At 39.3% G+C, this 27,557-nt stretch overlaps 1 protein-coding gene across 1 annotated transcript in view; it reads left to right on the top strand.

The window, feature by feature from the left end:
• LOC126260725 (uncharacterized) overlaps positions 1–26,303 on the top strand; it is a 185,130-nt gene extending 158,827 nt beyond the window's left edge. The window contains exon 12 of the mRNA XM_049958063.1: positions 20,634–26,303. Coding sequence (XP_049814020.1) covers positions 20,634–22,052 — 1,419 coding nt within the window. The 3' untranslated portion in view covers positions 22,053–26,303. The remainder of the gene's footprint in view (positions 1–20,633) is intronic.
• The last annotated feature ends 1,254 nt before the right edge of the window (positions 26,304–27,557 follow it).

Below are 27,557 nucleotides of genomic sequence, written 5' to 3'. Positions count from 1 at the left end.
TATTTTTATTTTTTAAATATTTTTTGTTTTTTTTTCCTTTTTTTCTTAATTTATATCTAAAAATTCCTCTATGGAGTAGAAGGAGTTGTCATTCAGAAATTCTTTTAATTTCTTCTTAAATACTTGTCAATACCCTTTTCACAGTCATCATCATACCACACACTCCGTCTTATTCTCTTTTTTTCCAATTCCAGCTTTGATTCTGTCATGTGATGCATTGTTCTTTCCCTTGGATATCACTGCAGTCTGGCACTAGTTTCTGCTTCAGTGGCAATTGCTCTAGTCCCTTTCTCTTTGGAATTCTGCCTATTCCTTTGTACATGGTTATAGATTTTTGTTAATATCCTCTGCTTATACTTGACCTCCACCATATAGTGGTCCAAATCAGCACAACCCCCCCTACTCCACCATTGCGCCCCCCCCCCCTCCCCCCACCCCCCCACCCGTTCAGTGTCTGAATCATACCTTTTTTGGATAAGCACACGAATTATCTGGTTGTCTGTGTCCCTGTCTGGAGATTTCCATGCCCCTTTGACTATTTTTTTAATGAGAATATAGCACTACTCGTGTTGAGGTTTTTGTGTACAGCAAAATCCAGCTGCAATTCATTGCCATTACACTCTTCATGTACACTGTATTCTCACATTTGGATTAAAACTGTTTCTCTTCCCACGCTGGCTTTCATATCTCCTAAATCACATTCACATTATTTTCTGCTATTGTATTGCATCATTTGTGCCTTCAAACTGTGTATAAAAAGTCTTTGGCCTCATCATCCACTTCCCCTGTTGGAGCATATGGCAAATCAGTATCGTATTGAAGATTTTCATTTTTATTCTCAGTGTCCATATCCTACCATTATGGCCTCAGAATTAGATATCACTGACTTGTGTGCCCTGTTTACTAGGAAACCAGTTCCATGTCTGGCTGTACCACTGCTGCTGCAAAACATTGTGTAGTCACCAGAATCCAATGTGCAGGTGTACTTTCACTAATCTCCTACAATAGTGCTATATCTGTTCGGTAGTATCTGTTCAAATTGAATCTATTCAGTTTACCAGAACTTAAAATCAACAGAATTATATGAGGGTAATCCCAAAAGTAAGGTCTCCTATTTTTTTATAAGTACATAGACCTATTTATTTCTGCAATGGTGTACATCAGCTATTTTTCGAAATAATCACCACTTCTGTCGATGCATTTTTGTAGATGCTGTGGCAGTTTTTGTATGCCCTTGTTTACCAGCTCGCCGCCATGCTGTTCAGAAAGTTATGAACCTCTTCTTTTACCTAGTTGTCGGAGCTGAATCGCTTTCCGGCCAAATGTTCTTTTAACCTAGGGAACAGTTGATAGTCACCGGGCGCCAAGTCAGGACTATAGGGTGGGTGGGTGATTATGTTCCACTGAAACTGTTGCAGGAGAGCAATGGTTTGCCGAGCGATGTGTGGGCAAGCGTTGTTATGGAGGCCCTTGCTCAACATTCCTCTTCTGCGGTTCTGAATTGCCCGTTTGAGTTTTTCAGTCTCACAGCACCTGTGGTCCCAGTGATTCAGCTCCCATGACAAGGTGAAAGAAGAGGTTCATAACTTTCTGAACAGCATGGTGGCAAGCTGTTATGACATGGGCATACAAAAACTGCCACAGCATCTACAAAAATGCATTGGCAGAAATGGTGATTATGTTGAAAAATAGCTAAATGTTCAAGCTGTAAACTGATATAAACCATTGTAGAAATAAACAGGTCTATGTACTTATAAAAAAATATGAGACCTTACTTTTTGGATTACTCTCGTATGTAAATGTTCCGCCCCCTTCCTCCTCATGATCGTGTTGTAGATACTCATGTCTTGGGCTGCATCAATACTTGCATTGTCCCACAGGCTGCAGTTCAGACACTCCTGTCCTAGATATTACAGTTACCAGTGTTTCCGGTTATTGATTAGTATTAATTTAACTGAACAGTGAGGGATCTTCTGAACCATTTTATGCACAGTATGCTTAATTTATATCTATTCTTATTTTAAATGAAGTCGCAAGTCCCAGCATGAAGCATTGATCCTCTAAGGATATTCCTGCATTTTGCTTCAATTTTATGGCACTGAGACTTTGTGATACACAATAGCATCATTCACAAGAGTCTGAAGGAATTTACCATGAATATCAGGAACCCGGTAAAACATCAAATCTCTGACAAAAGATTCTGCAAGAACGGGACCAATGACGACTGAAGAGGATCGTTCAGAGTGACAGAAATGCAACCCTTCCACAGATTTCTGCAGTTTTCAATGCTGGACCATCAACAAGTGTCAACGTACAGACCATTCAACGAAACTCCATCAATATGGGCTTTCGGAGCTGAAGGCCCTCTAGTGTACCCTTGATGACTGCACGACACACAGCTTTGCACATTGCCTGGGCCCATCAACACAGACATTGGACTGTTGATGACTGGAAACATCTCACCTGGTTGGGCGAATCTCGTTTCAAATGTATCAAGTGGATGGATGTATACAAGTATGGAGACAACCTCATGAATCCATGGATCCTGCACATCAGCAGAGGACTGATATGGTACTCCCGATATGTCTAGATAAGATTCTGCCAGGTGTCACTTATGTAAGCATCCTGTCTGATCACCTGCATCCATTCATGCCTTCTGTGCATTCCAATGGGCTTGGGCAATTCCTGCAGGACAATTTGACACCCCACATGTCAAGAATTGCTACAGAGTGGCTCTTCCCATTTTAAACACTTCCATTGGCCACCAGACTCCCGAGACTTTAACTTTATTGAGCATATCTGGGCTGCCTTGTGACGTGCTGTTCAGAAGTGGTCTCCACCCCCCCTCGTACTATTATGGATTTATGGAGAGCCCTGCAGGATTCATAGTGTCATTGCCCTCCAGCACTACTTCAGACATTAGTTACTCAATACCATGTCATGTTGCAGCACTTCTGTGTGCTCGTGGGAGCCCTACACGATATTAGGCAGGTGTTCCAGTTTATTTGGCTTTTTAGTGTATGAAATGAACTAGAACGTCATTATAGTGGTCCCTTTGGATAGGTCCAAGAGCTACATTCATGTGTGATTATTTCTCCCTGGTAGCCGGCCGCGGTGGTCTAGCGGTTCTGGCGCTGCAGTCCAGAACCGCGGGACTGCTACGGTCGCAGGTTCGAATCCTGCCTCGGGCATGGGTGTGTGTGATGTCCTTAGGTTAGTTAGGGTTAAGTAGTTCTAAGTTCTAGGGGACTTATGACCTAAGATGTTGAGTCCCATAGTGCTCAGAGCCATTTGAACCATTTCTCCCTGGTAGTTTATGCATGTGTGCCTAGCCAATGTGGCTGGTTGGTACATGAATGCAGCATTTTATTTAAATTCCTCTACTGCAAGAATTATTTTGTAGAAAAGTAATTGTTAACAATAAATTGTTACCTAATTTTCACTGTGGTATGCTTTGAAACAGTTTTCAAAACAAAGTGCTACACCACAGTTTCCGCATCACAATAATGTTTCCTTTTAATCCCTGTCATTCTGCAGCACATTGGGCATCTCTTTATTGGCTAAGTACTCTTCTCTGTGGGTGGAATCTTCTCAGTGAAACCAAGCGAGGTGGCGCAGTGGTTAGCACACTGGACTCGCATTTGGGAGGACGACGGTTCAATCCCGTCTCCGGCCATCCTGATTTAGGTTTTCCGTGATTTCCCTAAATCGCTTCAGGCAAATGCCGGGACGGTTCCTTTTAAAGGGCACGGCCGATTTCCTTCCCCATCCTTCCCTCACCCGAGCTTGCGCTCCGTCTCTAATGACCTCGTTGTCGACGGGACGTTAAACACTAATCTCCTCCTCCTCCTTCTCAGTGAAATGCTTTAATTTGAGCCATTAGGCACAGCAGGTTTTTAAGGCTTCACTTGAATTCCCAGCTGTTCCAGCATGATAAGTAAATATACATGTATGTTTTCCTCTACCTTGTTGCTGGATTCATAAACAATAAAAGCATTGTGCACTGAAATATTTATCAGCCATCTAAACATTTACATATACCACCTTACACCTTTCTTTCCTTTCTGTGAGAAAAGGCTGTAGTTTCATGGTTCTTCAGATATACACTGCCTGTAAAACAATTGTATTTTGGAATGGATTAAGGCTTTCTAATTTCATTGCTCATTTTATTTGCTGTGGCAATTGCATAGTTACAGAATGTTGAAGTAAAGGCCACTTGTTTCTTGTCCATACATTTCATCACCATTATGGCCTGTGAGTTATAAGCTATGAATTCACCTTTCTAGAGTCTCGCACTTTTCAAAATCAGATACATTATTCTTATCCAGAGCTTGCCAGTTAATCCATACCACTTTGCAAATATACTCTGTTATAGTTGTTGTTCATCCAAAGAGTATATTGCTAAAAGTTCATTAGAGGCTCAACAAGCTTTTCTACTATTGAGTGGTTTTTGGAGTATCAACACAAATAAATCTCTGTGAAATGTCCTATATAAATCATAAATTGGTACAAATATCTTATGGATGATTTACAGATCTCATAAGACTTTATTCTGAACTTTGCTCCTTTTAGAAATAAGTTGGTTTTTATTGCCAGCCGTCCTTTCCATTTCCATAATATAATACATCCATCAGTAGAAATGTTTTTCCCAGGTTGAATAAATTTTTAAATGGTTTACATAAGTGCTGAATGACAGAGACCAACTTGATAAGTCTTTTACTCCCTGGAGTCAATGCAGTTTCTCATTGTTTACAAAATTAAGTAATCTACAAAGTACTTTGAATATGTCTTGATGCATGTTCTGGTAAAACAGTTGATGTGTACAGAGTGGATGCTTGCTGAAATAAGATTATATCAACAAATGCAGTGGAAGAAAAAGAAAGAAAGGAGAAATAAAGCTCATCGGCATTAACACCAACTCAGTTACAAAGCCTACTATATGTGTGTATAACAGTCTCTTTCTGAATAAATTCTGCAGCATAATGTTTCAATTTGGGTATGATTCTTTCTATGATTCACTGAAATACAATTTGAATGCTTTTGCTCTAGAATTCATGTTTCACAGGTCTGTGTTTACCAACAAATGGTATTTTTTAAAGGCATGTAAGACCTATCAACTTTTTCCTCTTCTCCGTCTGCTATGACCTGTAGCTTGGTGGAATGATGACTGTCAATTGGCAATTAGAGCCAGACGAACAGCTCTATGAAACTTCAAACACCATCCAACTACAGAAAACCTTCATGCCTTCTGATCTGTGATAGCACATGCGAGGCAAGTGATAAAAGAACAAAGAGGGATTCCAGGAAGGAATTCGCAACTTCCAGTAATCTGTCCACTTCCACTGCACGAGTTTGGGAATCGATAAGGACGACTTCAGCAAGGGCAGTACACATCTCCTCTTGGCCTTGTCAAGAAATGGGGTCTTGGTGGATGCCCCTAAAGACATTGCTCAGGTTTTAGCTGCATTTCAGGTTTTCCATACGACTGTGGAGTTGAGGAAGCTCCATTTCTTCCCACACAATGAGGAAGTCTACAACCTTCCATTCTCCATGTGGGAACTGAAATCAGCTCTGTCTGCTGCCAGACACACTGCTCCAGGACCTGATGAGATTCGTTATGCCATGCTGCGTCATATGTAACCTGAAGTGAAAGGACGGCTCCTGACTTGTTTCAGTCAGATCTGTTTTGATACATAGTACTCCATGATTTGGAAGGAGAAAATACTAATTCAATTTTGGAAACCAGAATGTCCATAACATTTACATGAGTGTAGCCCTTACCAGTTGCCTGGGCAAGACTCCTGAACACATGGTCAGCTACCATCTCATCTGGTTGCTCAAATCCTGAGGTCACCTGAGCCACTACCATTGACACTACTTGGAGGTACAACATCCTTCGCCAGCTTCACGAATGGGGACTACGTGGATGTCTGCCACTTCTTATCCAATCCTTTCTTGAGGACCAGCTCTTTCAATACCGCATTGGTGATGCCTTGTCTGGCTGCTATGTTTAAGAGAATGGGGTCTCCCAAGGCTGTATACTCAATGTCACATTGTTTGCCATTGCTATCAGTGGCATTTCCTTCAGTCAGGTGCCCTGTCAAATGCTCCTTGTTTGTGGATGTTCTTCTAATCTTACAATGATGACAAAGCAGCTACAGCTGACCATCAGGAGGCTGGAAACCTGAACAAAGACAACTGGATTTTGGTTCTTACCAGAAAAAACTAAATGTATCAGTTTCAATGGTGCTTGTTGAAGTTTTAACCAGCCATTGCTCACAATGGGGGCAATATTTTATGTTTATTATTTGACTCAAAATTAACTTGCTTCCCACACCTGAAAGAGCTACGAAAAAAGGGCTTCCAGTCATTGAATACTTTGAAATGCCTTAGTGTAAAATCATGGGGAGTTGACAGGTCGTGCAGTTTTATAGGGCAATTGTTCAGTCAGCATGGTCTATCGAGCAGCTCATATTTCCTACCTCAAAATGTTAGATGCTGCCCGCCATGAGGGCCTTTGGATATCGACTGGAGCCTTTCGAACCAGCCCAGTTCGGAGTCTGTGCACAGAGGCTGGTGAGCCACCACTCTGGATTTGGTGATGTATCCTTTTGGCTTGACAGGCACTGAAAATCTCAGCGTCACATCAGTCAATGGCATTTAGTGCAGTGGTCCAACTTAACTTCGAACAGCTGTTCAGGAATCGACCCGTTGTGACAAGGCCATTTGGGATACGTGCTGCTCACTGTCTAAAGGATCTGGATACACAGCCAGGGAAGGAACGCGTTGCCACTTTGGTGTCTGCAGAGGCCCAAAGTGATTTTAAGCTTGACACAGTACAAGAAAACTTGTACTCCAGATTATGTTTTTTCAACTTTGTTTTCTTCCACAGTTTCATCATTGTTTATACAGATGGATCTCAGCAACAGAAAGTCCTTGGTTATTCCGCTGCTTCCCCTGAAAGGGTTTTCAGAGTGCATCTTCTGTAGGAGCAATTTACAAATTACGGTGCGGAGTTGTATGGCATTATGATGACATTGGAGAGGATTCACGGGCATCATGGTACAAAATTTCTTGTCTGTTACAACTCGCTTAGTGCACTACACACACTTCACCAAATGTATCCAGTAGACCATTTGATTTATTCATGGCTCTTCACAGCGGCTCCAACACCGTGGCAGGGAGGCGATATCTTGGGTACCTGGCCACATGAGGATACAGGGAAATGATACAGCCTACAAAGCAGCCAAGGAAGCATGTCGGGATGGCATGTCCCATCCCGTTGCATGCTATTATCTCATTTTCTGACAAATGTCAATGTTGTTGTTGTGGTCTTCACCCCTGAGACTGGTTTGATGCAGCTCTCTATGCTGCTCTATCCTGTGCAGGCCTCTTCATCTCCCAGTACCTACTGCAGCCTACATCCATCTGAACCTGCTTAGTGTATTCATCTCTTGGTCTCCCTCTAAGATTTTTACCCTCCACGCTGCCCTCCAGTATTAAATTGGTGATCCCTTGATGCCTCGGAACGTGTCCTACCAACCGATCACTTCTTCTAGTCAAGTTGTGCCACAACCTCCTCTTCTCTCCAATTCTATTCAATACCTCCTCATTAGTTATGTGATCTACCCATCTAATCTTCAGCATTCTTCTGTAGCACCACATTTCGAAAGCTTCTATTCTCTTCTTGTCTAAACTATTTATCGTCCATGTTTCATTTCCATACATGGCTACACTCCATACAAATGCTTTCAGAAACGACTTCCTGACACTTAAATAAATACTGGATGTTAACAAATTTCTCTTCTTCAGATACGCTTTCCTTGCCATTGCCAGTCTACATTTTATATCCTCTCTGCTTCGACTATCATTTTGCTCCCCAAATAGCAAAACTCCTTTACTACTTTAAGTGTCTCATTTCCTAATCTAATTCCTGCAGCATCACTCAACTTAATTCGACTACATTCCATTATTCTCGTTTTGCTTTTGTTGATGTTCATCTTATATCCTCCTTTCAAGACACTGTCCATTCCATTCAACTGCTCTTCCAAGTCCTTTGCTGTCTCTGACAGAATTACAATGTCATCAGCGAACCTCAAAGTTTTTATTTCTTCTCCATGGATTTTAATTCCTACTCCGAATTTTTCTTTTGTTTCCTTTACTACTTGCTCAATATACAGATTGAATAACATCGGGGAGAGGCTACAACCCTGTCTCACTCCTTTCCCAACCACTGCTTCCCTTTCATGTCCCTCGACTGTTATAACTGCCATCTGCTTTCTGTACAAATTGTAAATAGCCTTTCGCTCCCTGAATTTTACCCCTGCCACCTTTAGAATTTGAAAGAGAGTATTCCAGTTAACGTTGTCAAAAGCTTTCTCTAAGTCTACAAATGCTAGAAACGTAGGTTTGCCTTTTCTTAATCTTTCTTCTAAGATAAGTCGTAAGGTTAGTATCGCCTCACGTGTTCCAACATTTCTACGGAATCCAAACTGATCTTCGCCGAGGTCGGCTTCTACCAGTTGTTCCATTCATCTGTAAAGAATACGCGTTAGTATTTTGCAGCCGTGGCTTATTAAACTGATAGTTCGGTAATTTTCACATCTGTCAACACTTGCTTTCTTTGGGATTGGAATTATTATATTCTTTTTGAAGTCAGATGGTATTTCGCCTGTCTCATACATCATGCTCGCCAGATGCCAGAGTTTTGTCAGGACTGGCTCTCCGAAGGCCGTCAGTAGTTCCAATGGAATGTTGTCTACTCCCGGGGCCTTGTTTCGACTTAGGTCTTTCAGTGCTCTGTCAAACTCTTCACGCAGTATCGTATCTCCCATTTCATCTTCTTCTACATCCTCTTCCATTTCCATAATATTGTCCTCAATTACATCGCCCCTGTATAGACCCTCTATATACTCCTTCCACCTTTCTGCTTTCCCTTCTTTGCTTAGAACTGGGTTTGCATCTGAACTCTTGATATTCATACAAGTGGCTCTCTTTTCTCCAAAAGTCTCTTTAATTTTCCTGTAGGCAGTATCTATCTTACCCCTAGTGAGATAAGCATCTACATCCTTACATCTATCCTCTAGCCATCCCTGCTTAGCCATTTTGCACTTCCTGTCGATCTCATTTTGAGACGTTTGTATTCCCTTTTGCCTGCTTCATTTACTGCGTTTTTATATTTTCTCCTTTCATCAATTAAATTCAATATTTCTTCTGTTACCCAAGGATTTCTACTAGCCCTCGTCTTTTTACCTACTTGATCCTCTGCTGCCTTCATTACTTCATCCCTCAAAGCTACCCATTCTTCTTCTACTGTATTTCTTTCCCCCATTCCTGTCGATTGTTCCCTTGCTCTCCCTGAAACTCTGTCCAACCTCTGGTTCTTTCAGTTTTTCCAGGTCCCATCTCCTTAAATTCCCACCGTTTTGCAGTTTCTTCAGTTTTAATCTACAGTTCATAACCAATAGATTGTGGTCAGAGTCCACATCCGCCCCTGGAAATGTCTTACAATTTAAAATCTGGTTCCTAAATCTCTGTCTTACCATTATTTAATCTATCTGAAACTTTTTAGTACCTCCAGGGTTCTTCCATGTATACAACCTTCTTGCATGATTCTTGAACCAAATGTTAGCTATGATTAACTTATGCTCTGTGCAAAATTCTACCAGGCGGCTTCCTCTTTCATTTCTTAGCCCCAATCCATATTCACCTACTACGTTTCCTTCTCTCCCTTTTCCTACTCTCGAATTCCAGTCATGCATGACTATTAAATTTTCATCTCCCTTCACTACCTGAATAATTTCTTTTATCTCATCATACATTTCTTCAATTTCTTCGTCATCTGCAGAGCTAGTTGGCATATAAATTTGTACTACTGTAGTAGGCGTAGGCTTTGTGTCTATCTTGGCCACAATAATGCGTTCACTATGCTGTTTGTAGTAGCTAACCCGCACTCCTATTTTTTTATTCATTATTAAACCTACTCCTGCATTACCCCTATTTGATTTTGTATTTACAACCCTGTATTCACCTGACTAAAAGTCTTGTTCCTCCTGCCACCGAACTTCACTAATTCCCACTATATCTAACTTCAACCTATCCATTTCCCTTTTTAAATTTTCTATCCTACTTGGCCGATTAAGGGATCTGACATTCCATGCTCCGATCCGTAGAACGCCAGTTTTCTTTCTCCCTCACAATGACGTCCTCTTGAGTAGTCTCCGCCCGGAGATCCGAATGGGGGACTATTTTACCTCCGGAATATTTTACACAAGCAGATGCTATCATCATTTATCCATACAGTAAAGCTGAATGCCCTCGGGAAAAATTACGGCTATAGTTTCCCCTTGCTTTCAGCCGTTCACAGTACCAGCACAGCAAGGCCGTTTTGGTTAGTGTTACAAGGCCAGATCAGTCAGTCATCCAGACTGTTGCCCCTGCAACTACTGAAAAGGCTGCTGCCCCTCTTCAGGAACCACATGTTTGTCTGGCCTCTCAACAGATACCCCTCCGTTGTGGTTGCACCTACGGTATGGCTATCTGTATCATTGAGGCACGCAAGCCTCCCCACCAATGGCAAGGTACATGGTTCATTGGGGGGAGACTGAAAGGTTGAAGGTGATAGCAAAAGAACTGCAGTTGCTCAATTTGAACACATAGGCAGGGCCGGCTTCATGTCAGCCTCACCGCTGGAAGGAGGTTCTGCTTACCACGTTGCACTTCAGACATGCGGTGTACCACATTCAGTTCAACATATTTTGGCACAGTGTCTCTTATGTACTGCTATCAGGCCAGCCCTCAGTCTCAATGGAGATCTGCCCACCAGCCTCACGGATACTGATTCCAGTGTTATAAGAGTGGTGACATTTTGTGAACTGTCAGGCCGCACCTCTAAATTGCTGGGGAAGCCAGGTAGACTTCAATGCATTATAAACTGCCTTCAATCCCACCCATGAGACTTTTCTTCAGCGCACTGATGACCCTGATGTTTAGTGCCCCTCACCTAAAATCATAATCATCATTCATCATCATCCAGTAACAACATACAACACATGTATTTTTAATATTTGCCAGAAATCTTTGATTTCTTACTACTGTCACTTTACCTGTAACACTTGTAAATTATTTACTCCACGTAAGTTTGTTCACATACTTGATCCTTTCTGTGATGTCATTAATTCTTAATTTTATAGAAAAAGAAACAAAAATGGTGAGGGGGGAGCTATGCAAACAGCTGTGAGACTACACGAAACATATGATTGATCATAACCACAGCAGTGTAAAGCAAAAGAGTAGACAAGAGTATATCATTGGCACTAAATGCCTGTAAAGTGGTATGAGGTATGTAGAAAGGTCTTCAGAGACATTTAGGTGTGGGTGCTTGGGATGATGTGAAACTATACTAACAAATTTTTGTTTGTAATACCGTGGTTTTACTGAATACCATATTTATGCAAATCTAATACAGTAGAGTCTTGATAGTTAGAGTTTCCAATAATCCGAGCCTCTTAAAAAAAAGTTTGCAACAATCTACTTTCTTTTTTTACTGAGATGATAAATAATGAAAACATCATTGTAAAAGATAGCTGGGGAGAGTACAGCTCAGTGACAAAGCAGACAACAATGCAATCAACACCGACGATTAGCTCACTGCCCTGTTGCACGAACATCTGTTGTCAGTATGGCACGCAATACCCCGACTGCTGCCGATCAAAACTGGTGAGTTCATACACTGCTGTAGTTCCCAGTACCTGTACTGTACAGTGTTGTGTGTCATTTTGTTTGTTGACTGTGTTCCATTGTACACCTTACAAATTAGTGCTGTAACAAAAAAGAGGAAATTTGTGCCTTTGCATCTAAAATTAGAAGCTCTAAGACGACTTGACAAAGGAGAAACAATAAAAAAAACTTGCTCTCGAATATGGTGTTCATGAAGTTACTGCTGGTGACTGGCGAAGAAACCAACATAAATTGGAACAGTTTTTTTTTTTTTTTTCACAGAAATGCTCACACGAATCTCTGTCAAAGAAGTATAAAGAAGTCAGACTTAAAAAAAACAAGTGAGGCATTGTTCATGTGGTTTACCCAACAGAGATAGAAGGGTGCTCCAATTTCTGGCCCAAACTTGCAAGAAAAAGCTTTGTTTTTCAGAAACCAGCTGCAGGAAGGAGATGACAATTTCGCCACTAGTGTGGGCTGGCTCGACAAGTGGAAGAAGAGGTATGGAGTGCGCAGCTAGAAGTATGTGGAGAAAAACTCTCTGGTGACGCTCAGGCCGTTTCGAAATTTATCGTCGAGTTTAAAAAAATCATAACTGACGAAAATTTGTCTAATGAACAAATATATAACTGTGACGAAACTGGGCTAAATTTTAAAATGTTACCAGTGAGAACACTTGCTTCTTGTGAAGAAAAAAGTGCTCCTGGGCACAAAAAAAAGCAAAGAGCGGCTCGCAGTTATGGCAGCTTCAAATGCAACTGGAAACCACAAACTAAAACTAGTTGTGATTGGGAAGTCTGCCAAGCCAAGAGCATTCAAGAATGTATCCATCTCAGATCTTCCAGTTGTCTATACACATCAGAATAATGCCTGGATGAATCGGTAAATCTTCAAGACCTGGTTTTTTTAACTCATTTGTACCTGACTGCAAGAATTTTTCTAAAAGAAAGGGGACTGCCATGCAAAGCAATTTCGCTCATGGATAATGCGTCCTCACATCCAAGTGAAGGAGAACTGCAGTGCGACGGTATCTGATCCTTGTTTTTCCCACCAAACGTTACCTGTCTCATTCAGCCCATGGATCAGGGCGTTCTGGAATGTCTAAAAAAAAAAAAGTCTCTGCGGCGATTGCTACAGTCAATCCTGCATTCCGAAGACAATGAAAGCGTTGCAGGAGCTTTGAAGAAAGTGACTTTGAAGGACGTCGTGTACTGGATTAGCGAATCTTGGAGCGAAATAAAGTCAGACACAATTTCTAAGTCATGGAGGAAAATTCTACAGGAAAGTATGCCAAACACAGAAACTGAAGATTTAGCAGATGAGAACAATCAACCCTTGTGTAATTTAATCAGAAGATTGCCAGGGTGTGAAGAGGCAGAAGAGGTGGAAGTAGGCGAGTGGTTAAATTCGGACAAACAGTTGGAAGTGACAGACTCTTCTGTAATTGACATGGCTAACATTCCATCGCAGTGTGAGAGTGACGAGGATGACGAGGCAGAGGCTGCACTGATGAGGAGTCACACCGATGGCTACGCTGCTCTCGAGGTCGCCACATGCTACGTGGAACAACAGCCTGAGGCGACACCAACTTACCTACTGCTCCTGAGACGGTGACGTGACATTGCCGCAAGGAGACGTTGCAGCTTCGCCAACCAAAAGACACTTCACTATTACTTGTCTAAATAAATAATTATTGTTATTCTGCCAATGCAAATGCATGTGTAAATACTTTTATTTTAATGAAGTTCATATTTTGACCTGTATTACTTACAGTATCATAATATTTCTTTTTCCCATTTAAATTTCGATAGTCAGAGTTTTAGATAGTTCGAAGTGGTTCTGGTCCCATTCGCCTTGAAGTATCGAGTATGCACTTTTTGTTACCATATGCAGTATTCAAAATTGGAGTGTGTGTAACATCTGATGGCACATTACATTAGAGTACAAACCTGAATCTGTCGGTCACCTTCAACATCACTGAAATTTAGATATTGTTGTGTACTTCATAATGTATTATTGTAATTGTCAACTTTGGTGTATTATTCTTGGCCTATGACTGTGTTGTTTGTTTGTATTAGGTAGTCACAAAATGGAAAGCAAGTGGAGAACATCATCATATGATGCTACTTTAGAGTGAAAAGTAATTTTTTATGCTGAAAGATACAGTAAGAAGAGATCGGGGCGAGAGTTCAGTGTAGCTGACAGAAGCGTTCACTTATGGAAGAAACAGAAATTGGAATTATTTACAACTATCCCCCCCCATGAACCATGGACCTTGCCGTTGGTGGGGAGGCTTGCGTGCCTCAGCGATACAGATGGCCGTACCGTAGGTGCAACCACAACAGAGGGGTATCTGTTGAGAGGCCAGACAAACATGTGGTTCCTGAAGAGGGGCAGCAGCCTTTTCAGTAGTTGCAGGGGCAACAGTCTGGATGTGTGACTGATCTGGCCTTGTAACATTAACCAAAACTGCCTTGCTGTGCTGGTACTGCGAACGGCTGAAAGCAAGGGGAAACTACAGCCGTAATTTTTCCCGAGGACATGCAGCTCTACTGTATGATTAAATGAAGATGGCGTCCTCTTGGGTAAAATATTCCGGAGGTAAAATAGTCCCCCATTCGGATCTCCGGGCGGGGACTACTCAAGAGGACGTCGTTATCAGGAGAAAGAAAACTGGCATTCTACGGATCGGAGCGTGGAATGTCAGATCCCTTAATCGGGCAGGTAGGTTAGAAAATTTAAAAAGGGAAATGGATAGGTTAAAGTTAGATATAGTGGGAATTAGTGAAGTTCGGTGGCAGGAGGAACAAGACTTTTGGTCAGGTGATTACAGGGTTATAAATACAAAATCAAATAGGGGTAATGCAGGAGTAGGTTTAATAATGAATAAAAAAATAGGAGTGCGGGTTAGCTACTACAAACAGCATAGTGAACGCATTATTGTGGCCAAGATAGCCCATGCCTACTACAGTAGTACAAGTTTATATGCCAACTAGCTCTGCAGATGATGAAGAAATAGATGAAATGTATGACGAGATAAAAGAAATTATTCAGGTAGTGAAGGGAGACGAAAATTTAATAGTCTTGGGTGACTGGAATTCGTCAGTAGGAAAAGGGAGAGAAGGAGACATAGTAGGTGAATTTGGATTGGGGAGAAGGAATGAAAGAGGAAGCCGCCTTGTAGAATTTTGCACAGAGCATAACTTAATCATAGCTAACACTTGGTTCAAGAATCATGAAAGGAGGCTGTATACATGGAAGAAGCCTGGAGATACTGACAGGTTTCAGATAGATTACATAATGGTAAGACAGAGATTTAGGAACCAGGTTTTAAATTGTAAGACATTTCCTGGGGCAGATGTGGATTCTGACCACAATCTATTGGTTATGAACTGCAGATTGAAACTGAAGAAACTGCAAAAAGGTGGGAAATTAAGAAGATGGGACCTGGATAAACTGAAAGAACCAGAGGTTGTAGAGAGTTTCAGGGAGAGCATAAGGGAACAATTGACAGGAATGGGGGAAAGAAATACAGTAGAAGAAGAATGGGTAGCTCTGAGGGATGAAGTGGTGAAGGCAGCAGAGGGTCAAGTAGGTAAAAAGACGAGGGCTAATGGAAATCCTTGGGTAACAGAAGAAATATTGAATTTAATTGATGAAAGGAGAAAATATAAAAACGCAGTAAATGAAGCAGGCAAAAAGGAATACAAACGTCTCAAAAATGAGATTGACAGGAAGTGCAAAATGGCTAAGCAGGGCTGGCTAGAGGACAAATGTAAGGATGTAGAGGCTTGTCTCACTAGGGGTAAGATAGATACTGCCTACAGGAAAATTAAAGAGACCTTTGGAGATAAGAGAACCACTTGTATGAATATCAAGAGCTCAGATGGCAACCCAGTTCTAAGCAAAGAAGGGAAGGCAGAAAGGTGGATGGAGTATATAGAGGGTTTATACAAGGGCGATGTACTTGAGGACAATATTATGGAAATGGAAGAGGATGTAGATGAAGACGAAATGGGAGATAAGATACTGCGTGAAGAGTTTGACAGAGCACTGAAAGACCTGAGTCGAAACAAGGCCCCGGGAGTAGACAACATTCCATTAGAACTACTGATGGCCTCGGGAGAGCCAGTCATGACAAAACTCTACCATCTGGTGAGCAAGATGTATGAGACAGGCGAAATACCCTCAGACTTCAAGAAGAATATAATAATTCCAATCCCAAAGAAAGCAGGTGTTGACAGATGTGAAAATTACCGAACTATCAGTTTAATAAGTCACAGCTGCAAAATACTAACGCGAATTCTTTACAGACGAATGGAAAAACTGGTAGAAGCCGACCTCGGGGAAGATCAGTTTGGATTCCGTAGAAATGTTGGAACACGTGAGGCAATACTGACCTTACGACTTATCTTGGAAGAAAGATTAAGAAAAGGCAAACCTACGTTTCTAGCATTTGTAGACTTAGAGAAAGCTTTTGACAATGTTGACTGGAATACTCTCTTTCAAATTCTGAAGGTGGCAGGGGTAAAATACAGGGAGCGAAAGGCTATTTACAATTTGTACAGAAACCAGATGGCAGTTATAAGAGTCGAGGGACATGAAAGGGAAGCAGTGGTTGGGAAAGGAGTGAGACAGGGTTGTAGCCTCTCCCCGATGTTATTCAATCTGTATATTGAGCAAGCAGTAAAGGAAACAAAAGAAAAATTCGGAGTAGGTATTAAAATTCATGGAGAAGCAGTAAAAACTTTGAGGTTCGCCGATGACATTGTAATTCTGTCAGAGACAGCAAAGGACTTGGAAGAGCAGTTGAACGGAATGGACAGTGTCTTGAAAGGAGGATATAAGATGAACATCAACAAAAGCAAAACGAGGATAATGGAATGTAGTCAAATTAAGTCGGGTGATGCTGAGGGAATTAGATTAGGAAATGAGACACTTAAAGTAGTAAAAGAGTTTTGCTATTTAGGGAGTAAAATAACTGATGATGGTCGAAGTAGAGAGGATATAAAATGTAGACTGGCAATGGCAAGGAACGCGTTTCTCAAGAAGAGAAATTTGTTAACATCGAGTATAGATTTAGGTGTCAGGAAGTCGTTTCTGAAAGTATTTGTATGGAGTGTAGCCATGTATGGAAGTGAGACGTGGACGATAACTAGTTTGGACAAGAAGAGAATAGAAGCTTTCGAAATGTGGTGCTACAGAAGAATGCTGAAGATAAGGTGGGTAGATCACGTAACTAATGAGGAGGTATTGAATAGGATTGGGGAGAAGAGAAGTTTGTGGCACAACTTGACTAGAAGAAGGGATCGATTGGTAGGACATGTTTTGAGGCATCAAGGGATCACAAATTTAGCATTGGAGGGCAGCGTGGAGGGTAAAAATCGTAGAGGGAGACCAAGAGATGAATACACTAAGCAGATTCAGAAGGATGTAGGTTGCAGTAGGTACTGGGAGATGAAGAAGCTTGCACAGGATAGAGTAGCATGGAGAGCTGCATCAAACCAGTCTCAGGACTGAAGACCACAACAACAACATTACAACTATCACAAGTAGAAAGAAATTCACTGGGCCTAGGAAAGGAAAACATCCTGAAGTTGAAGTAAAAGTTTTGGAATTAGTCCGTGAAAGGAAGAAGAATAGGCAACTTGTGACTAGTGAGAATATAAAAAACAAAGCAAAAGACGTGGCTGCAATTGTTAGTATACCAAGGCAAGAGTTTTAAGCTAGCCGTGGATAGGTTGAACGCTTTATGAAATGGGCGGGTGTATCATTACGATGCCATACAGCAGTATGCCAAATTGTGCAGGATTTTGAGGATTCATATGTCACATAGTTACACGACTGATGAGGAAGAGCCACCACCACCACCACCACCACCACCTACTAACAACAACAATAATAATAAATTTCTACTATGAATGATGATGACAACGACGACGATGATGACAACAATCACTTTTATTTATAAACAAACTGGCAGATTGGGCATTTGAGTGTTGTTACTGTTAAACGAAGTTAACTCGACATTCCTTCTCCTTTGCAAATCTTTTGATGACATTGTCAAGCCATGTGTATCGGCTTTCAAGTGTTTGCAGTACTGGCTTCTTTAGTTGAGGTACAAATCGAGAGCTGATAAGCAATCCTGAGCCATACTGTTCCTCAAATACGTTTTTACATATTTAAGACAAGAAAAACCCTTTCCGCTGCAACAGTTGTTGCAGGAATGGTAGCAGTTAGACAAAATAGTTTGAAAACTTCTGGAAGAATTTGGTCTGTTTCATTCTCATTCTTTCTTTTTTTAACATTTCACAAACTGACAGAGTGAAATGTTACTTCATGCTGGGAACAAAATACAGCCTTCAGTCCTACATGCAACTTGATTAACTGAAGGACGCACTATATGTTTGTAATAATGAAGCCAAGCCATCTACAGGCATATGTTGACAATAACTGGTGAACCGAGTGGCATCTCGTAATTTAGGGAAGAGCATTTTATCATAATATCAGAATTTTTTCCAGTTGTGTTATGATATTACACAACACCTCGAAGTACACACGTTTGTATTCTGAAAGCAATGGATTGCCATTGTATTCATTCATCATTTTAGCTCTGTTCATGGAAGCTTCAGTGTGCGAATTAGTAGAGAGTGTTATGGAATTTAAAAAGTCAATCAGCTTACCTTCACTTCATAAATTTTTCCTGTAAGCAGTGCCTTCTGAGAAGCATTGTTGCAAAACTATGCAATCATTGTTTTTTTCCTGAAGAATGTTGAGAAGCAGTTCAGTCTTTAAAAATATCTTTTGAATAACAGAGATGGAAAAAAACTCAGTCTAGGAGGATATATCTGAAACTAGAGGCTTCTCTTGTAGTCACTGCATTAGTCTGAACCGTCAGTTATTTCAGCGGCAGCAGTTCTAGCTTGGGTAGGATCATGAAAACCAAAAAATGTTCTTGAATGTCACCGATGGAGTCCACTAGTCTTCAACAATAAAGCATTGTGACTTGCCTGAAATGTTCATTGCTTCATCCACAATGCTAGGATAAAATGAGATTCTGTGCAAACTTGAATGTATATAATCGCAAAGCTACTCATTTATACATTCAATCAGTTCATTCTGTATAGCTTTTGAAAGTCCCTAGTAGAAATAGCCAATTTTCTTCCAGAGTGCTCTTGGATCTTTGTTTCTGTTTAACACATGTTAAAAAATGGCTCTAAAATTTCCAGGATTCACACAGTCTTCTGTCTAATCATGACCTCTGAAAGCTATTGCCTGCTTACACAAAATAATTGTGATGTCTGTCAGAATATTCATGATGTTTCTGTTAGCTTTCACTTCATTTTCATCAGTTTGCCAAATGATGGAAACTTTATGTAGGAATGTCGACAATGTAGGAAAAGATAGATTACTACTTACTGTAAAGAAGACATGTGAAGCTGTGGGCAGGTACAATTAAGACATACACATTAAGCTTTCAGACACAGCTTTCATCAGCACAAGAGACACACATGCCGTTCATACTCACAAGCAAGCACACCTTATGCACACATGACCGCCAGCTCCAGTGGAGTTCGGGCAGAAATACCAGTGTATACCAATGTTGGCTATAAAGTGTTGTCAGGCGGCCTGGCCTCTTCAACATATGCTTTGCGCCTCTCTCTGCCTTAGGTTGGGGCTAAGCTTTCACACTTTGACTTGCTCTCTAGTGCTGGAGGTTTAGAAGGAATAACATAAGCGAATGTATTTTGCAATTGTTGACAAAGGTGCATAAAGGTTTACTGTAGAAGTAATTACTACTACATCTACAACTACTATTACTTCCACTTTTATCTCCACGGAAAAGTTAGGAGTCCTGACCTCCCTTGCCTCCTCTGATCAGCCACCATTGTCATCAGTGCTTTGTCTTGATACATTTTGTGGTCATCTCACTGATGACATTAAAAAAGAAGATCCATAACCTAGCCAGTGACCTAGTTGTTATTCCTGGAGGAATGACTTCTGTGTTGTAACCCCCTGCACATCAGTATACATAAATCTTTCCAAGATTACATTCAGGAACAGTATGAAAAAGTGTTTTACAAACCCAATCATAAACTGATTCCAACAGGATAAAATTAACTGTGCTGCACCTAACATTATTGCACACTGGTTTTCGGCTGCCTGGAAGAGCATGTAAGAACCAATGATTATAAATTCATTCCAGAAATGCTTATTTCAAATACTCTGGATTGCAGTGAAGATGTATGCTCTGGAACAACACAGAGGATGATGAGGAAACATAAATGAATCTTTTTCTTATATAGACACCTTCAAGGATACCAGTACGGATAACATTCTTGAATAATGATGAGTAACACCTGTAATTTATGGTATGTTTGTTTGCATGTCATCTACATAGTCAGGTTAGGCATACTTTTGTTGTAATTGACTGTATCACTTAACACTAGTTCACTTAAAAAATTTTGTTTTGATTTTTCATGTATACATTCATTGTTGTGTAAAATAAATTTAGCTTACCACTGATGCACAAATAAACTCTCTGTTTATGATTTTAATTTTTAAAATTGGGGTGTCCAGTACATTCGGTGGCACATTAGATTCTCACAAATACTGTATCCTGAGTTGATGGTTTTTAAGTAAGAAACAATAACAAGATTAGCTTTGTAAGTGATAAATTTGTATGACATTTCTGCATATGACACTGATTATTATCATTATTGCTTCGCCAACATTTTCATGTGGGAGAATTCTTCCACAAAAGAAGTATTTGTCACAAGAAGTCATTTGGAGTGACATATTAAATCCAAATAATTGATCATGTTATGTTTGCATGAAAATGTTACACGCAGTAGCCATGTTTTTTATTGAATTTAAGCTGCTCTTGAATTGTGTGTTTTTGTATAATGTTTCAGAGTAAACAAAAGCTTCCGAAACAAAAGAATAAGAGTACTTCCTGTGCTGCTACACCCGAAAAACTGACTGCTACGACTCGTCGACCAGGGAGAACAATATCTTCCTCTGACTCGTCAAGGACTTCTTCACCAGCTATGCGAAGGTCTGCACCTGGAAGTGACAGTTCGGGAAAGAGTCGAACATTCACTACAGGGAGTGTTTCAAGAGGAGTTAGTGGGACATCGCCAGGAAGGGATGCTAAAGGTAGGAGAAAAAAGGATGGGGAATTCAGCATGTCAGCAGATTCTCTTAGTGAATTGGCAACTAACTGTGCTAAAGTTCAGTTAAAGGAAACAAATAATATTACAAAGAGTAAGAGCCGATGTTCTGTGCCTGCAGAAACAATACTTGTTAAAAAAAGGGTTGGTGATGAAATAACAATATCCACTGATTCACTTTCTGAATCTGCAGCTGTACCAGAAAGGGTAAAAAGACAAGAAACAACCAGTCAGAGTGCTCCAAATGCCACACGTCCTGATACACCAAAAGAGCGAAGACATCATGCTCTGGGAAGGATTGGTACAGATATCACTATGTCAACAGATTCACTAGCCACAGCAGAATCATTTGCTGTGGATAATGTCCCTAGCAAAACAGAGAATGGAAAAACAGTACCCAAATCACCAACATCAACTTCCCAAGCTGTTTCTTCAAAGCACGATCTTAACAGAACACCCACAGCAAAAGGACTGAAGGCAGGTTCCACTAGAATGGAGAACCAGCAGTCACCATTACCTGCTATCAGAAAGCTAACAAATAGACAAACCGTTTTGTCTCCTCGAGATTCCCCAACTGCACGTCTGAGATCTGGAGCAACTTCTTCACCTTACAGTAGTTCCCCTTCATTAAGAAGGAATGTGCTGATTTCATCGAGACCATCACCTGACAATGTTTCATCCATAAATAATAATAGCAAGAATGCTGCTCCCACAAAGGCAGTTGTCCAATTGAAATCGGAAAGGAGCTCAATTAAAGCAAATACTTCTTCATCCCCAACCACGGTTTCATCAAATAGACGCACTCCTCCTAGACTGCAAGGAAAAAATCAGTTGTCAAGTCCAGCTAAGGTGAGTTCTGAAAATAAGACCTCTGGCACACGTAGTGCCTTGCGGGAAGCAGGAGGCACATTCACTCTATCAAAGACCGTAATTAATGTGAATAAGGTGAACAATAATGCTTTAAAGAAAACTGTGAATGGCGTTCTCAGTAGAAGTAAATGTGTGCCTGAGGCTGTCACTCAAACAAAGACTAAATTTGAGACTAAAAAAGGAGGCCCACTTGAAGATAAGCCTCCCTCTGTTGGTTCTAGATCTGGTACATTTCTGAAAGATGAACCAACTATATTGAAAAAACCAGATGTGGACAATGTTCAAGAATGATTATTTCAGTTAAGCCATTTCAGTTTTAAAATGGTACGTATGTACCACAAGAGTTTTAATTGTGATGGGTAGTTGCAATGGTTTGTACAAATGTGTAATTTATGTAGTATCTAAATAAGCTGCATTTAATGATGTAATTTTGTTCTGGTGTCAAATACTTGAACCAAATCTCGGTGTTAAAAATCTATTTTGGAAGTGAAGGGACTGTCAGCTTCATGAAGCCTTCTCTTTTTATACTGCGGTGCTAGGAAGTGAATTTGAATTGTCACATGAATACTGTTGTTTGTTTCTCTCTCTTGCTTATGATCTCAATTCTGTAATGAATATTTTGCATTTAGTTGCATAAATTTTATATGAAATTTATCATTTTAACTAGTGTGCAGACAGTAGAACTTAAATTCAATTATAATTTCACCTTCTGTTTATTAACAATTTGTAAATAATATTTAAAGTTGCATTTGTAGTCAGAACGTTAGATATTCTGTCTCTGTGTTATGTCAGTGAGATTTATTGTACCTGTTTCCTCGAGTGTTAAAAAATGTCTGTAGGTGAATGTGCAATTATTACTAGTCATTTAAATGCCATCTAAGGCGTGTAAATAATATATATGCTCGCTGCTTCATATTTAAATGTGTCTCTGTATGTATATAAATCAGTGAGAAAATATTTAAAAGAATAATATATTGACAGCATTGAGAGTATTTGTTTCTTAGCTGGTGTAAACATAACTGTTGTCAGTGTTGTATACTCATTTTCATATTTTAGAGAAAACTGTTGATAACTCTCTGAAACTTAAATGATGATAGTTGCAAGTGCTTGTTCTCAATTAAATCTGTTAATATCTTGGAAACTGAGTTTGTATTGAAGCATAGATATGAATGAAACAGGAATTGCTGCACAAGCTATCAGTTTAATGATTATTTTAAATGAACTCAGAAACACTATGTTGTTGAAATTTTGAGACAGCTCTTTAAAAAAGTGTGAGATGACTGATGTCACTTGCAGTACAAATTTGTTTTTCTATAAAGAAAAATAAATTGCTTTTGGTTTTAATTTATTTACTCAAATGGGTAACTGAAATATCAGCACCAGATACCAATAAATATTCTTTTGAAATCTAATCTTTGAAAATGTTATCAACTACCACATACATAGAATAATTAACGTAAAGCAAGTCCTCCAAAATTGCATTGCGTGAGTATGCAGCCAATTGAGTTCTCTGTGATATCATTCATTTCTTCCCATTTTAGGACTTGTATCTCCCTTTCATTATTGTTCAGTGAAGCTGTTGAAGCATACTACTACTATGTAAGCAGCTTGTGTATGTGAGAGTACTGTTACTACTGAAGTATTTGAAATAATTTCTGTTGTTGGAAAACATAGCTAGATCTAAATTTTTAGTCATTAAGTGTATGAGGTGTGTTTCAGTTTAATGTTTCTTTATATGCTTCTCTTTGTAGTTGCCCTGGTATTATACCACCCATCTGGTATGTGGGGTTGGAGTGTCACACACTAAATCATTCATTTTCTTCATTCAGTGAGTGAGTGACAGTCACGTGTTCCAAATACACGAAGTTTGGTGATGACTGCTGTACTCATGTCTGCCATTTTATTTGAATTAACACAATACAGCTGTGTTTTTTCGATAACATACAGCTTTACAAAATTGTTGGACATAGAAATTTAAGGCTTTTGAATTGGAAGAAAGCTGTCTTGACTGTGTTGTTTCTCCCCCCTCCCTCTTTCTTTTTCTTCATTTCTTGTTATTTTATTTTTGTCATTGTTTTGTTGGTGTGTTGACTAGGGAAAAAGTGCCATAGAGTTTGGCTTGCAGTGGTAATTAATGTTTTTTGTACAAAATGCTAAAAGAATCTGTGGATACACAGCTTTATCATCCTACCTCTGCTCCTAGGTTGTGATGAAATAATAATCTACCAAATTGGCATATGTATTGATGCCATACAATACATATTTTCAGACCCTGAGATCTAAAATCTTAAAAATGAAGATCACTGCTGAAGCTCTGTTTATGCTACATTTTGAATCAAAAGATTTATTTTTGTAGATGATCCTTGTATACATCTTTTGTTTTGAGTGGGGTTCTTGCATCTTTAACTTTCACATAATCCGGTACTTATATATAAAAGGGATAACAGAGAAGAGCTCCATTCTAATTACATGACATTTCTTATTACATTGTCTGCCAGTTTTTTGATAACTGTAGCTTTGTCATCCATCTGTAGGTAGATGTGTATACAAATTGTGTATTTGGCAGCCAATAATTGATTTTCATGATTTTATTAACAACAAGAAAAGTAAAAGATATCCAACCTCTCATTCTTTTGTAAACTTTCAGACATTCTTCGAATTTTAAATCTGGATGTTGGAAGTTCAAGGTATGAAATTTTATGTTCAGCACTTAAGCTGTAATAAATTATCTTCATAAATGGCACTTACTCTTTTATATGTGATAACTACTGACTCGGGACACACTAAGAAGATGGTAGAAAAAGCACAGTATTCAGAGGAGCTGTTCAGTATGGGACTGTGTTTGTTTCTTGTTCTTCGTCTTATGTTCATTCTGCTCTATTACCTTTGCCTTCCACAGTGTCCCTAATTCATATTTTATTGTGTACTGGGAGTACACTTTTCTGTGTATTTATTGAAATAAAACATATGCATTGGATGTTTATTGGTAGATGAATACACACTTTGGGTATGTCAAACTCATTGCTCTCTCTTTTGACAGTAAATTTATCCACAGTTTGTAACTACCATTACTGTAAAATTGTTTGTCGTAAAAGAATATTAGAGAGACTTTGTCAAATTCCAATGTTTAACAAGTATAGAAGAGCAGTGTTACTCAAATTATTACTATTATGTCTCCCTCACTTTCTGCTCATTTATGAAGTAGACCAGATTCAGCATGTGAAACTCTTACTATCCATCTCATACCTGTTATTGTGATACAAAAAGTTCAGAAGTTGTTGTTCCATTACAGAGGGTACAAAAATTTTTAAATATTGTCTTAAAGAAAGGAAGCTCAAGGTTTTCTCTCTTCCTCTTAGGTTTTTCTGATGGTTGTCAGATTCCATAAATATTATGTTAGAGGGAGGGAACATAGAGGGAGACATATTCCACAGCTGTGTTATGATACTTAATAATTGGTTGTAGAGCTTGCTCCATTTGGAGTGTGTATGTGCAATTGACTTTTTTTCTGTAGTTCAGGTTTTCTTTCAATGCCCTTATCTAACAGTAACTAGCACAGTGTGCAGTATTTGTAGTAATTAATGTTTCTGTGTACCAGCTTTCACATGAATTACTTTCTTACATCATCTGTGGTGATATTCTATCCTTATTTAAAATTCGTGTGTACTTTCATTAGAAATTATGATCAGTTTTCCTTCCTGCCCATATCCCCTTTTCCTTCTCGTGACTGAAATACATGGAAACTGATGCTACATAGTCCATGAGTAGAATTATTGAAAAGTCTCACTACAGTTTATTTTCATAATAAAGCACCTCAACAACAACAGTGAATATCTCATTATAATGACATCATAAGTGCACTATGAATACATTACTCCTGCATGTGGATGGTTTAGTATGCCGAAGAAGGGTTGTACTTTAGTCATGAAGAAATAGTCCCAACAGTCATGTTGCCAATGTTTATTGGAAAACAATTTCTGAAGGAAGAGCCCCAGGCAAATGGAAACTCCTGTTTTTGATAGGAAGTATTGTTATGCCATAGGTGATGTACGTATCTAGTGAGGTACAAAATACAAGAACTGTACAATGATACAGTTAGAAATAAATGTGGGGATAATCTTTTAACTGGCAAGAAACAGGATAGACATTTTCATTTGTGGTGTATGTCAGTATGCAAATGAACTATGATTTATAAAATGGTATTATGAAATTAAAATGCCAATTAATATTTGTTACAGGGTTCGTTGTCAGATTTAACCAATTTTAGTGCCATTGATATGATGTTACTATGTAAAAGAAAATAACTTTGTGAATTTATCTTGCAGTGTTTGCTATATGTTTTTAGACAGGACATTGAGGGGCAGCTTGTTGAAAGACTTTTTTTTTAAATCATGTGAAATTGATTTTTACTCAGGTATGGTACATATTCCTCAACCTCTCTCTCTCTCTCTCTCTCTCTCTCTCTCTCTCTCTCTCTCTCTCTCTCTCTCTGCACACCTCCGACCTCCGTTCGTGTGTGTGTGTGTGTGTGTTGGGGGTGGGGAGCAGGAGTGTGTGTGTGTGTGGGGGGGGGGGGGTGGGGGGGAGGGGGGTGTTCTCTGCAACTCCCTTCCTCAGCCTAAGAAATTAATAGGTAATCAGTGTTCCATGATTCCCTGTTATACCTGATCTGTTAGAGGACTGCATTACAAGAATACTCATGTTAATGAATGACTTTTGGTTTTATCAAGGCCATAACAAGTACCTGTGCAACATATTCATCATGTTTGATAAATTAATTTATTTTGTAACTGGTAATTAACAGCATATTATTTAACATATATTCCCATTTACTTTCAATTTTTTTTTTTAATTTCATCTTTATTATTAGAGTAACAAAGTAACTGCAGAGGTACCACACAAGAATTAGAGGGGAAAACATACATTTGGAATTAAATCACTTGAGCTGTAAAACACATTGTTACATAATTCTTGCCTTAATTAACATTAAGGTGAACTGTTGATGGTACCATATTTTTATTAGTTACTGTGAGTTAAAACTATTCAATATGACAAACAGTTTGATCATTACTGTGTACTTTTTCTCTGTTGACTTTTATTTCTGGAGTTATAGAGGTTGATTCCCTATTCCCTGTTTAACATATGGTAGTTAAATCATTTCTCTTCAGATTTTGTGCCTTGTGTTAATAAATATTTGCTGTGTATACATATATTCATGACTGTACTTACATATAGATATATATATTATATTTATACACAAGTATTTTCATTATTATTTTTTACATTTTTTATTTTGTATCGGCCAGTATCTTTTTTGATAGAAAATATTGGTTGACACTGTTCACGCTTTTTGTCTTCAGTGTTGTATGTGAATTGTCTTCTTAAGAACACCCATGTGCATTGGTGGCAGTCACGTCAGTTCTTTTAGTTGTTTATGTTGTGAATAATTTATATTTAGTTCTGAGCATGGCTCAGTGAGGAGAATCACATGTCCTTAACTTCAAGACAATGTACAGTATTTCCTATAACTTTTGCAGTGTCATGTCAGTTTTGTAAATGCAGCTGTTTTTAGCAGTCTCGCATAAAATAGAACTTGAGTTTTTGAAGCAGTCAGTCATACTGAAGGAAACTATGACAACCAAACTTAAGTGAATCTTGGACTGAGCCTTCATTAAGTATGTGTGTGCTGCTATTTCAGTTCTGAATAATGTTTGCAATCAGCCATTTTATGTCTTTTGACATTGTAACTAGTACTTACCTTGCAATTTATGGATGTTTGTGAAGGTTTGATTCCAC

Source organism: Schistocerca nitens, chromosome 5 (genome assembly GCF_023898315.1).
Source record: "Schistocerca nitens isolate TAMUIC-IGC-003100 chromosome 5, iqSchNite1.1, whole genome shotgun sequence".
NCBI classification, from domain to species: Eukaryota; Metazoa; Arthropoda; class Insecta; order Orthoptera; family Acrididae; genus Schistocerca; species Schistocerca nitens.
This window is presented reverse-complemented; position numbering and strand designations above follow the sequence as displayed.